This window comes from Bufo bufo, chromosome 6 (assembly GCF_905171765.1).
Source record: "Bufo bufo chromosome 6, aBufBuf1.1, whole genome shotgun sequence".
Classification (NCBI taxonomy): Eukaryota; Metazoa; Chordata; class Amphibia; order Anura; family Bufonidae; genus Bufo; species Bufo bufo.
In genome coordinates, this window is record NC_053394.1 from 23,116,515 (window position 1) to 23,130,502 (window position 13,988).

At 42.1% G+C, this 13,988-nt stretch overlaps 1 protein-coding gene across 1 annotated transcript in view; it reads right to left on the reverse strand.

Moving 5' to 3' along the window:
- The window catches only part of LOC121005467 (alpha-2-macroglobulin-like protein 1), a 288,965-nt gene extending 287,045 nt beyond the window's left edge, over positions 1 to 1,920 (reverse strand). The window contains exon 1 of the mRNA XM_040438235.1: positions 1,797 to 1,920. Within this exon, the coding sequence (XP_040294169.1) occupies positions 1,797 to 1,888 (92 nt within the window). The 5' untranslated portion in view covers positions 1,889 to 1,920. The remainder of the gene's footprint in view (positions 1 to 1,796) is intronic.
- Positions 1,921 to 13,988: the final 12,068 nt, after the last annotated feature.

A 13,988-nucleotide genomic window follows, 5' to 3' on the forward strand; every position in this document is an offset into this window, starting at 1 on the left:
GCTGAGGTTCGTTACTATGAGATACAGTGGATATAAAAAGTCTACACACCCCTGTTAAAATGTCAGGTTTCTGTGATGTAAAAAAATGAGACAAAGATAAATCATTTCAGAACTTTTTCCACCTTTAATGTGACCTATAAACTGTACAACTCAATTGAAAAACAAACTGAAATCTTTTAGGTGGAGGGAAAAAAACAAAAAAAACTAAAATAATGTGGTTGCATAAGTGTGCACACCCTCTTATAACTGGGCATGTAGATGTGTTCAGAATTAAGCAATCACATTCACAATCCTGTTAAATAGGAGTCAGCATACACCGGCCATCATTTAAAGTGCCTCTGATTAACCCCAAATAAAGTTCAGCCGCTCTAGTTGGTCTTTCCTGAAATTTTCTTAGTCGCATCCCACAGCAAAAGCCGTGGTCCACAGAGAGCTTCCAAAGCATCAGAGGGATCTCATTGTTAGAAGGTCTCAGTCAGGAGAAGGCTACAAAATAATTTCCAAGGCATTAGATCTACCATGGAACACAGTGAAGACCGTCATCAAGTGGAGAAAATATGGCACAACAGTGAATTACCAAGAACTGGACGTCCCTCCAAAATTGATGAAAAGACGAGAAGAAAACTGGTCTGGGAGGCGACCAAGAGGCCTACAGCAACATTAAAGGAGCCGCAGGAATATCTGGCAAGTACTGGCTGTGTGGTACATGTGACAACAATCTCCCGTATTCTTCAATTGTCTGGGCTATGGGGTAGAGTGGCAAGACGAAAGCCTTTTCTTACGAAGAAAAACATCAAAGCCAGGCTACATTCTGCAAAAACACATCTGAAGTCTCTGAAAAGCATGTGGGAAAAGGTGTTACGGTCTGATGAAAACAAGGTTGAACTTTTTGGCCATAATTCCAAAAGATATGTTTGGCGCAAAAACAACACTGCACATCACCAAAAGAACACCATACCGACAGTGAAGCATGGTGGTGGCAGCATCATGCCTAGGAGCTGTTTTTCTTCAGCTGGAACTGGGGCCTTAGTTAAGCTAGAGGGAATTATGAACAGTTCCAAATACCAGTCAATATTGGCACAAAACCTTCAGGCTTCTGCTAGAAAGATGAACATGAAGAGGAACTTCCTCTTTCAGCATGACAACGACCCAAAGCATACATCCAAATCAACAAAGGAATGGCTTCACCAGAAGAAGATTAAAGTTTTGGAATGGCCCAGCCAGAGCCCAGACCTGAATCCAATTAAAACTCTGTGGGGTGATCTGAAGAGGGCTGTGCCCAGGAGATGCCCTCGCAATCTGACAGATTTGGAGTGTTTTTGCAAAGAAGAGTGGGCAAATCTTGCCAAGTCAAAATGTGCCATGCTGATAGACTCATACCCAAAAAGACTGAGTGCTGTAATAAAATCAAAAGGGGCTCCAACAAAGTATTAGTTTAAGGGTGTGCACACTTATGCAACCATATTATTTTATTTTAATATTTTTTCTTCCCTCCACCTAAAAGATTTCAGTTTGTTTTTCAATTGAGTTGTACAGTTTATAGGTCACATTAAAGGTGGAAAAAGTTCTGAAATGATTTTGTCTCATTTTTTTACATCACAGAAACCTGACATTTTAACAGGGGTGTGTAGACTTTTTATATCCACTGTATAAACAGCATTGGCTATATATATATAGAGAGAGAGAGAGAGAGAGAGAGCACTTTTAACAGTAGGACAGGAAAAGTTCTTCAAGAGGGATTTCTTGATCTTAATAGCTAGGTGAGACACCCATCATCATCGCAGTCACCTACTTACATGTCTCTCTTGATATATCCATGGACAAAAGATAGTAAGGCGAGACCTAGAAGAAATCCTATGAGGCTGTCATTCTTCATAGAACAAGTCATCTTAATCTTCTGGATGTCAGCACCCTGGAGGAGTGTCACTTTACTTCCAGTCTTCTGTCTTCCAGTCCGGACTTCACATGAACCTTCCAGTTCTCAGTCAGCATTTATGTCGTATAACCCTCCCCCCCACTTCCCTTCCAAATCGTCCACATAAAGTACTGGGGTGTATCATAATCAAGGCAAGTGACCAGGTAAATCTCCCATCACATCTCAGGTCTATTGTTTTTCTTTCATCTAATAAGTTATTTATTACTTTATTACTTGCTTGAACAAACTGTGTGCAGACTGTGATCTGCCGAGGGTGGCCGAGGGAAAGAAGCCCAAATTTCTCCAGACGTCAGGATTTTGTATAGATTTTTTTTAAAAAGAAACGTCTCATGAAACATTTTGAAACATATTTAATAATTATAATCTTCTGTAAGACGAACTATTACTATTGGATACAGTTTTACAGTATATATGTTCTTACATATACACTGCGTGCAGAATTATTAGGCAAATGAGTATTTTGACCACATCATCCTCTTTATGCATGTTGTCTTACTCCAAGCTGTATAGGCTCGAAAGCCTACTACCAATTAAGCATATTAGGTGATGTGCATCTCTGTAATGAGAAGGGGTGTGGTCTAATGACATCAACACCCTATATTAGGTGTGCATAATTATTAGGCAACTTCCTTTCCTTTGGCAAAATGGATCAAAAGAAGGACTTGACAGGCTCAGAAAAGTCAAAAATAGTGAGATATCTTGCAGAGGGATGCAGCACTCTTAAAATTGCAAAGCTTCTGAAGCATGATCATCGAACAATCAAGCGTTTCATTCAAAATAGTCAACAGGGTCGCAAAAAGCGTGTGGAAAAACCAAGGCGCAAAATAACTGCCCATGAACTGAGAAAAGTCAAGCGTGCAGCTGCCAAGATGCCACTTTCCACCAGTTTGGCCATATTTCAGAGCTGCAACATCACTGGAGTGCCCAAAAGCACAAGGTGTGCAATACTCAGAGACATGGCCAAGGTAAGAAAGGCTGAAAGACGACCACCACTGAACAAGACACACAAGCTGAAACGTCAAGACTGGGCCAAGAAATATCTCAAGACTGATTTTTCTAAGGTTTTATGGACTGATGAAATGAGAGTGAGTCTTGATGGGCCAGATGGATGGGCCCGTGGCTGGATTGGTAAAGGGCAGAGAGCTCCAGTCCGACTCAGACGCCAGCAAGGTGGAGGTGGAGTACTGGTTTGGGCTGGTATCATCAAAGATGAGCTTGTGGGGCCTTTTCGGGTTGAGGATGGAGTCAAGCTCAACTCCCAGTCCTACTGCCAGTTTCTGGAAGACACCTTCTTCAAGCAGTGGTACAGGAAGAAGTCTGCATCCTTCAAGAAAAACATGATTTTCATGCAGGACAATGCTCCATCACACGCGTCCAAGTACTCCACAGCGTGGCTGGCAAGAAAGGGTATAAAAGAAGAAAATCTAATGACATGGCCTCCTTGTTCACCTGATCTGAACCCCATTGAGAACCTGTGGTCCATCATCAAATGTGAGATTTACAAGGAGGGAAAACAGTACACCTCTCTGAACAGTGTCTGGGAGGCTGTGGTTGCTGCTGCACGCAATGTTGATGGTGAACAGATCAAAACACTGACAGAATCCATGGATGGCAGGCTTTTGAGTGTCCTTGCAAAGAAAGGTGGCTATATTGGTCACTGATTTGTTTTTGTTTTGTTTTTGAATGTCAGAAATGTATATTTGTGAATGTTGAGATGTTATATTGGTTTCACTGGTAAAAATAAATAATTGAAATGGGTATATATTTGTTTTTTGTTAAGTTGCCTAATAATTATGCACAGTAATAGTCACCTGCACACACAGATATCCCCCTAAAATAGCTAAAACTAAAAACAAACTAAAAACTACTTCCAAAAATATTCAGCTTTGATATTAATAAGTTTTTTGGGTTCATTGAGAACATGGTTGTTGTTCAATGATAAAATTAATCCTCAAAAATACAACTTGCCTAATAATTCTGCACTCCCTGTAGAAGCCAGTATTATAGTAGTTATATTCTTGTACATAGGAGCAGTATTATAGTAGTTATATTCTTGTACATAGGGGGCAGTATTATAGTAGTTATATTCTTGTACATAGGAGCAGTATTATAGTAGTTATATTCTTGTACAGAGGAGCAGTATTATAGTAGTTATATTCTTGTACATAGGAGCAGTATTATAGTAGTTATATTCTTGTACATAGGAGCAGTATTATAGTAGTTATATTCTTGTACATAGGAGCAGTATTATAGTAGTTATATTTTTGTACATAGGAGCAGTATTATAGTAGTTATATTCTTGTACATAGGAGCAGTATTATAGTAGTTATATTCTTGTACATAGGAGCAGTATTATAGTAGTTATATTCTTGTACATAGGAGCAGTATTAGAGTAGTTATATTCTTGTACATAGGAGGCAGTATTATAGTAGTTATATTCTTGTACATAGGAGGCAGTATTATAGTAGTTATATTCCTGTACATAGGAGGCAGTATTATAGTAGTTATATTCTTGTACATAGGAGGCAGTATTATAGTAGTTATATTCCTGTACATAGGAGCAGTATTATAGTAGTTATATTCTTGTACATAGGAGCAGTATTATAGTAGTTATATTCTTGTACATAGGAGCAGTATTATAGTAGTTATATTCTTGTACATAGAAGCAGTATTATAGCAGTTATATTCTTGTACATAGGAGCAGTATTATAGTAGTTATATTCTTGTACATAGGAGCAGTATTATAGTAGTTATATTCTTGTACATAGGAGGCAGTATTATAGTAGTTATATTCTTGTACATAGGGGCAGTATTATAGTAGTTATATTCTTGTACATAGAAGCAGTATTATAGCAGTTATATTCTTGTACATAGGAGCAGTATTATAGTAGTTATATTCTTGTACATAGGAGCAGTATTATAGTAGTTATATTCTTGTACATAGGAGCAGTATTATAGTAGTTATATTCTTGTACATAGGAGGCAGTATTATAGTAGTTATATTCTTGTACATAGGAGCAGTATTATAGTAGTTATATTCTTGTACATAGGAGGCAGTATTATAGTAGTTATATTCTTCTACATAGGAGCAGTATTATAGTAGTTATATTCTTGTACATAGGAACAGTATTATAGTAGTTATATTCTTGTACATAGGGGCAGTATTATAGTAGTTATATTCTTGTACATAGGAGGCAGTATTATAGTAGTTATATTCTTGTACATAGGAGGCAGTATTATAGTAGTTATATTCTTGTACATAGGAGCAGTATTATAGTAGTTAAATTCTTGTACATAGGGGCAGTATTATAGTAGTTATATTCTTGCACATAGGAGCAGTATTATAGTAGTTATATTCTTGTACATAGGAGGCAGTATTATAGTAGTTATATTCTTGTACATAGGAGGCAGTATTATAGTAGTTATATTCCTGTACATAGGAGCAGTATTATAGTAGTTATATTCTTGTACATAGGAGCAGTATTATAGTAGTTATATTCTTGTACATAGGAGGCAGTATTATAGTAGTTACATTCTTGTACATAGGAGGTAGTATTAAAGTAGTTATATTCTTGTACATACGGGCAGAATTATAGTAGTTATATTCTTGTACATAGTAGCAGTATTATAGTAGTTATATTCTTGTACATAGGAGCAGTAATATATTAGTTATATTCCTGTACATAGGAGCAGTATTATAGTAGTTATATTCTTGTACATAGGAGAAGTATTATAGTAGTTATATTATTGTACATAGTAGCAGTATTATAGTAGTTATATTCTTGTACATGGGGGCAGAATTATAGTAGTTATATTCTTGTACATAGGGGCAGTATTATAGTAGCTATATTCTTGTACATAGGAGCATTATTATAGTAGTTATATTCCTGTACATAGGGGGCAGTATTATATTATTTATATTCTTGTACATAGGAGGCAGTATTATAGTAGTTATATTTTTGTACATAGGAAGCAGTATTATAGTAGTTATATTCTTGCACATAGGAGGCAGTATTATAGTAGTTATATTTTTGTACGTAGGAGGTAGTATTATAGTAGTTATATTCTTGCACATAGGAGCAGTATTATAGTAGTTATATTTTTGAACATAGGATGCAGTATTTTTGTAGTTATATTATTGTACATAGGAGGCAGTATTATAGCTTTTACCAATATATTATTTTACATTATATTATAGTAGTAATATTCTTGTACATACAGTACAGACCAAAAGTTTGGACACACCTTCTCATTCAAAGAGTTTTCTTTATTTTCATGACTATGAAGGCTTCAAAACTATGAATTAATACATGTGAAATTATATTCATAACAAAGAAGTGTGAAACACCTGAAAATATGTCAAATTCTAGGTTCTTCAAAGTAGCCACCTTTTGCTTTGATTACTGCTTTGCACACTCTTGGCATTCTCTTGATGAGCTTCAAGAGGTAGTCCCCTGAAATGTTTTTCACTTCACAGGTGTGCGCTGTCTTAATAAGTGGGATTTCTTGCCTTATAAATGGGGTTGGGACCATCAGTTGCATTGAGGAGAAGTCAGGTGGATACACAGCTGATAGTCCTACTGAATAGATTGTTAGAATTTGTATTATGGCAAGAAAAAAGCAGCTAAGTAAAGAAAAACGAGTGGCCATCATTACTTTAAGAAATGAAGGTCAGTCAGTCAGCCGAAAAATTGGGAAAACTTTGAAAGTAAGGGCTATTTGACCATGAAGGAGAGTGATGGGGTGCTGCGCCAGATGACCTGGCCTCCACAGTCACCGGACCTGAACCCAATCGAGATGGTTTGGGGTGAGCTGGACCGCAGAGTGAAGGCAAAAGGGCCAACAAGTGCTAAGCATCTCTGGGAACTCCTTCAAGACTGTTGGAAGACCATTTCAGGGGACTACCTCTTGAAGCTCATCAAGAGAATGCCAAGAGTGTGCAAAGCAGTAATCAAAGCAAAAGGTGGCTACTTTGAAGAACCTAGAATATGACATATTTTCCGTTGTTTCACACTTGTTTGTTATGTATATAATTCCACATGTGTTAATTCATAGTTTTGATGCCTTCATAGTCATGAAAATAAATAAAAACTCTTTGAATGAGAAGGTGTGTCCAAACTTTTGGTCTGTACTGTATATGAAGGTATATAACTATAGTAATATTGTGAATAGGGGGCAATATTAAAATAGTTATATTCTTGCCTGTGGAGTTAAGTATTGCGCAAACAAAAGCTAGATGGGCTTAAAATTTGACAACTGCATTTGTGAACCAGCAGGATTCGTTTTATTGCTAACTAGTGATACTGATCTAAATGTTGATTGTAATTGCTCTTTAATTTAAAAGTTATTACGGTACCTCAATTTAGTCACATGAATGTTACAGTGTTTTGTCTTTTTTGTAGCCTCTTGTTGGACTTCATCCTTTTTAACAAGGTGTGTTTACTCAGCTTTTGTCTTTCTTACACATTGTGACCTTGGTACATTGTGACTCCAGGGCCATGTGAAAGTAACTATTGTTTGAGAAATTCATATATCATCTTTATGTTCAGGCCTTCGGACTAGTTGGAGATTTTCCACAGATTGGAAATTGATGCATTATTATGACATTAGTACATGTTTGCAGACAGCAGTATGATGGAGGTCAGCAGCAGCCTTACAGAAGATGATGGTTGGCAGTCCACAGCGGTGGCATGATGGAGGCAGGCAGCAACAGTGGCAATATGGGGCACCACCAGCAAGGCCAGATCTATTCATCGGCCTCAGCCAGAGGAGTGTGAAAATCCTCTCCAATCTAGACTTGGTTCATTTTGACACAGATGATTTTTTGGACACTTACGGAGGACAGCTTGGTCCCTTTGGGTGTCACTATGCCCCATACGGTGCTGAAAACCCTCTGCGAGACTCAAGTGGAGGCTGGGCAAGAAAGAGAGCGTGCCGTGCCAGTTGGAACCACTGTTCCAGTGCCCAGAAATCCATGGGATCAGGGATCAGGGAACAGCGTATGCACCAGAGATTGGCCAGAGTTTTGGTAGGCCTGAACCTGGGTATTATTAAGGCGGGAGCTGTCGGATTGCTGATTGGCCTCAGCTTGGGGCGGATCGTGTAAAAACTGCTCCATCATGTTAAGGAGACTGAAGTTGCTGCAGCTGCTGTGGCTTCTCGTGGCGGCAGGTGACTCTGCAGTGGGCGGAAAGAGGCCTCCCTTTCAGACACGCTGGCGGCAGGCTTCTGATGCCAAAAGCTGCGTACACAGTGTTTCCTGGTTATAACGTAATTTGTCTCCCCGTTCTGCGGCAGGAAAACATTCCTCCATTTTGATAGCAAGGGTCTAAAAGCATGGCTATCCTGTAATCAGACTGCTTGATGTCAATGATACGCCTGTCAGTACGTAAGCAAGCGAGTCTACAGGTCACAATTCAGGCCAACTCTGCACCCCACTGCGACGATTAGTTGTTGTGGCCGGTGTCACCATCATCATCCTTGTTCTCCTCCTCTTTCTCCTCCAGTGGCAGCACCTCCTCCTCCTTCGATGGAGCCGAGGACAAGAAGGAGTCTTAGCAGGACAAAAAGGTGGCGATAATGATAATGTCGATGACATATATACCGTATTGCTTGGGATGTGGATTGGCTGCCACAAGGAGGACCAGGAGAAGGAGGACAGACTTGTTCTGATTGGATTTGCTGGCCAGTTGTATTTTCCCAAAGGTTCCAGTGATGCTGCCAGATGTGCTGCAATAAACTTCTGGTACCCATGATTGTGTTTGAAGAGCCACGGCTTATTTTAATCCTGCAGATCTTGCACTTGGCTGTGGTTTTCTGGGCCCACCATGTGAAGGAAAAACACCATTCAGGAGTAGTTGCTTAGCTCTGGCACGTTTTGCGACATCAACAGATCCTAGATCAGACGTGGCCCTGTCTGTTCTTTGGGAGGTACGTGGCCGCTGCTCTTTATTGCTGGTGCCACCGCCCTCCTCTACTGATGTTGCCTCCTCCTTAGCACCCCGATCCGGTTTCCAGGTCACACAATTGTCATTGACGTCCTCACACTTTTATCAGAAAGTGAGATATCATGGTAGGCTCCTGGGCCCGCCACCCCTGCTCTGCGTTTCCCTCGACTGCCACTGTTGCTGCCCCCACTGCCATGGCTACAGGTGTCACTAATACATCATCCATGGCACATTATGGGGGGCACTATAGGGGAGAGCGGCACTATGGGACATCTGGTGTCACTATAGGGGCATTATTTTGGGGCTCTAAAGGGGCCTTTTTTATTGGCACATTATGGGGGGCATTATGGCATCTGGTGGCACTAAGGGGGCATTTTTTACTGGCACATTATGGGAGGAATTATAGGGTAGAGCGGCACTATGGGGCATTATTTGGGGGCACTATGGGGGAGTGGAGCACTATTGGGGCATATGGTGGCACTAAGAAGGGGCATTTTTTATTGGCACATTATGGGGGAGAGGAGCACTATAGGAGCATCTGCTGGGGGCACTAAGAAGGGGCATTTTTTTACTGGGACACTATGGGGAAGGGGGAGAGGAGCACTATGAGGGCATTTACTGGGGCACTATATAGGGGTATTTTATACTGGCATACATTATGGGGACATTAGCTCAACTGTGGGCACTAAGCGGGGGTATTTCATGTACTGTCATATTATAGGGAGAAATTACTATTAGGGGGTATTATGCAGAGCTTTACTACTACTGGGGGCTATGAGGAACATGATTACTAGTATGGGCACTATAGGGGCATTATTACTACTAAGTGTGCTCTGGCAGAGAATTATTTTTATTGGTGGGATTTTGGGAGCACTGTTACTTTGGGGGGCACCCTGTCACAGTATCAGCTTAGCACAATTATTTTTGGGGGACATTATCTTTATACTATTAGTGTCTGGGCGCAGTTATTATTTAGAGCACTGTGTGCCAATAATTGTTGAAGGGGCCACTATCTGTGTGGTAGTAGTATTTCCAGGGGGACTGTTTCTGCAGTATAGTATTGGGGGTGGCAGGAAAGGGTGTTCAGAAGATGTGAAGATGATGGAAATGTGGGAAACTAATGTCTGTTTGTCAATCTCTGCAGAGACGGGAGATGGCTGAAAAATCATCATGGCGGTCTGGTCTGAATGGAGAAGATGAGGAAAGAAAACGTCTACAACAAAGGGGACATCATTGGATGTAAGAGGTAGGGGGCGCTATGTAGGAGAGGAGATGCTCCGGCTCCCCCCCCCCTGCCATTTGCAGAAGGAGGATTCAGAGCTGGGTGAGGACGGCCAAAGGGGGGAGCAGGCCACGGGCAGGTGGCAGATGGTGGGGGGAACCACAGGCCTTGAGCAGGATCTGGGGAGGGAGGAGAGCGGAGGAGCTTCCTGGCTGTAGCTTGTTGTATAAGCAGGCAGTGCAGCCAGGACAGACCCCCCACCTTTCCGTATGATGTGTAGAGACAGGCCTCAACAATAGAATTGCACCTGTACAGTGTTTGTTGGGAGTGGCCTATCATATATAGGAGGGGCTTTTTAATAATGGGCGTGGCTAAAAATGGGCCACTTGACTGGATTTGCCCCCCAGGACTAAGGCTGCCAGCCCTCCCCTGAGCAGCAGAGCAGGAAGAGAGAAGGGAGACAGCACGTGCACACAGCGAATGCCGTCTCCTCAAACAGCTGATCGTCTGGAGTGCCGGGTGTCAGACTGCCACCGATCTATTATTGATGACCTATCCTAAAGATAGGTCATCAATATGAAAAAATACGGAGAACCTCTTAAAGCTACCCCCAATACTGTGCCTGTTCTGCTCCCCCCATGTCCACAAGCACTATACTATACTATACACCCAGACTGCCCTCATTAGTAATGGCGCCCCCAATAGTGCTAATACTCCCCAAGATTAGTAGCAATGGCCTCCATATTGCGTCAAATAATAATAACACCCCTACAGTACTCTAGTAGTAATAATATAACCATAATGCTCCCAGTGGCTCTAATGTCCCCCTGTAGTGCCCTCCACTAGTTCCAATATATAATGCTTCCCTCCATAGTGGCAATATATATATAATGTTCCACCGTAGTGCCAGTATGTATATAATGCTCCTCCATTCCTCCCCAGTAGTGCCAAGTATATATAATGATCCCCTTCCCCCATCCCTGGTGCCCCCAGCAGTGTGTTACCCAATGCACGGGCGACGTCCGTGCGGCGGCCGGGACGGATCGAGACCCATTCAACTTGAATAGGTCTGTGATCTGTCCGCACCGCCCCCAAATTTTTAAATGTTCCATTTTTTTGCGGTGCGGAGGCACGGACAGAAGCACCACCTCCGTGCCTCCACTCCGCACCGCAGCTCCGGATTGTGGACCCATTCAAGTGAATGGGTCTGTATCTGTGATGCGGGGAGCACACGGCCGGCGCCCGCATATTGCCGACCCGCTGTTTACGGGCCACATTACGGCCATGGCCGGGCAACGGCCTTGTGCATGAAGCCTAATTCAGAGCACATTACTGCAGGAGGTATAACAGAAGAGGACTATAACTCCCAACATGTCTAAGCCATTATTATTTAATATCAGAGAACATTACAGGGGGACGTATAAGAGGATGGGACTACAACTCCCAGCATGTCCAAGCCGTTATTATGTAATATTAGAGTACATTACAAGAGGAGGTATAAGAGAAGACCACAACTCCCAGCATATCCAGGGTGTTGTAATGTACCCTGATATTATATAATGTCCTGGACATGCTGGGAGTTGTAGTCCTCTCCTCATACCTCCTCTTGTAATGTACTCTGAAATTACATAACAGCAGGTATAATAGGAGAGGACTACAACTCCCAGCATTTCCCTAGCACTTACATTGAATTCATACTTCTTCACATGCATGGCTGGTCTTCTTCTTCATTACTTTACTGCATAGCTCCGCCTCCTGTTCTGGTCACATGATGGTGAGGTCATCGCAGGTCCTTCATCCCCTCTTCTCTGCTGAGCTCCGCCTCCTGCATCTGACATTATCGCAGGTCCTGTCAGCACTGTGGTAATCATTTCTCTTATATGTGAGGGAGGGGACCTTACACTGCATTGTAAGGCCTCATGCACACGACCATTGTGTGTTTTCTGGTCCGCAAATTGCGGATCCGCAAAACACAGATGGCGTCCGTGTGCGTTCCGCAATTTGCGGAACGAAGCGGACAGCCATTGATGTAGCTGCCTATTCTTGTCCGCAAAACGGACCGTGGAATGGAGCAACGGAAGCAAACAGCACACGGAGTGCTGTCCGCGTCTTTTGCGGCCCCATTGAAGTGAATGGGTCCGCATCCAAGCCGCAAAAACTGCGGCTCGGATGCGGACCAAAACAACGGTTGTGTGCATGAAGCCTAAAGTGCAGCTGTGCAGCTGTCCGCCCGTTTGCTTCCTCAGACGTTCAGCTGAACAGCAGCATTGTAGCAGGGGGCCCCTTAGACAATGGGGGCCCTGGGCAGTAATCATGTACTGTATATGCAGCTTTGAATGTAAAAAAAATTGGCACCATGTGGAGATAGAAATAAAGGGAAACGGATTTAGGCCTAAATTTGTTATCACTCACAGATAATGTTGTGTGCTACCCTGTGTATTGGTGTAGGGAACACCTATATTATGGTTTAATTAAATTGAACAGCCGCCCAAAAAATGTAATTCAAACCGTGTGGACTTTTCAATAAATGGAAACGGATAATTGAGACCGGACTCTTAATATCACGTTATATCTGTTACATTAAAGAGGTTTTCCATATATATACTTACCCTCTGGTCGGGCGGTAGGTACAATATTATTTTTCATTTTTATCAAAAGCGTATCCGTGCATGTTATAAAAAATAAATAGATAAAAGGTTGAATTATCATCAGGAACGTACAAGTCGTAGACCTGCGTCATTTCTACTCTATTTCACCATATTTACTAAATTCTCAGCATTATCTCATGTGTGGCCTGAACGTGGCCAGCAGGGGGAGCTCTTGTCTAACACAGGAGCAGTAAAAGTCATGTGACTGGCGGCATCGCCTCCTGGCCGCGCTCCTTCTCCATCATTTATGGAAATAGAAGAGACAAATGCATGGAAGATGAGAGGGGGGGGTGGAGGATCTGGAGCCGCTTTACTGCAGTTCTAAGTAATTAGTGGCAGGTGGGCCCTGGTATGGCGGGCACACATAGTTACATAGTGCGGTCGAAAAATACATATGTCATATGTTCAGCCAAAGAGCGGGAGAGGATGTGAACTAAGGGAAGGGTATGAGAACCAGAATTCTACCCATTTCCATAAGTGTTATTATATAGATTTAAAGGGGTATTACCATCACATACAATGGGGGCAGATCTCTAGGATATGCCCCCATTGTCTGATAGGTGCGGGACCTGCACCTACGCCGTGAATGGAGCAGGGAGAGTGTGGCCACTGCCAAGCGTTCTCTCCCCATACAAATAAATGGGAGCGCACCACCCTTGCGCGCCCACTGCTGCCATTCATTTCTACGGGGGCCGACTATTTTCCACTGCCTCATAGAAATGAATGGAGGGTGGCTGCACATGCGCAGGGTGCCCTCCACCACTTTCAGGGCTCTGTTCTAGAGAATAATCTGTTAAAAAAAATCCATTTGATCGGGAAGAAGATCCAGGACAAAATCTCATACATCACCGCGCACAAGATTTTGCGCAGGATCTTCAATCAAGATGGCCGTGACGGACTCTTCACGCGTAAATGGATGAGATGAGTATGACTTTTTTTTTTTTTTTTTACCACAAAGCATGAGAAAATTCGGCTTTGCGACGAATCAAATTTTTCCTGATATTCAGTTCACTCAACACTGATTACTACTATCAGCACTGAAGGCAACATTACTACTTCTAGAGCACAATGGCGGACATTATTACCACTGGTGGCACTGTAGGTGCCCCATTACTACTACATTACTTAACTTAGCACAATTATTTTTCGGGGACGCTATGTTTACGGCATTATTACCGTCAGATTTGCTGGGTGCAACTATTTTTAAGGACACTGTGTTGGAAATGATTGAAGTG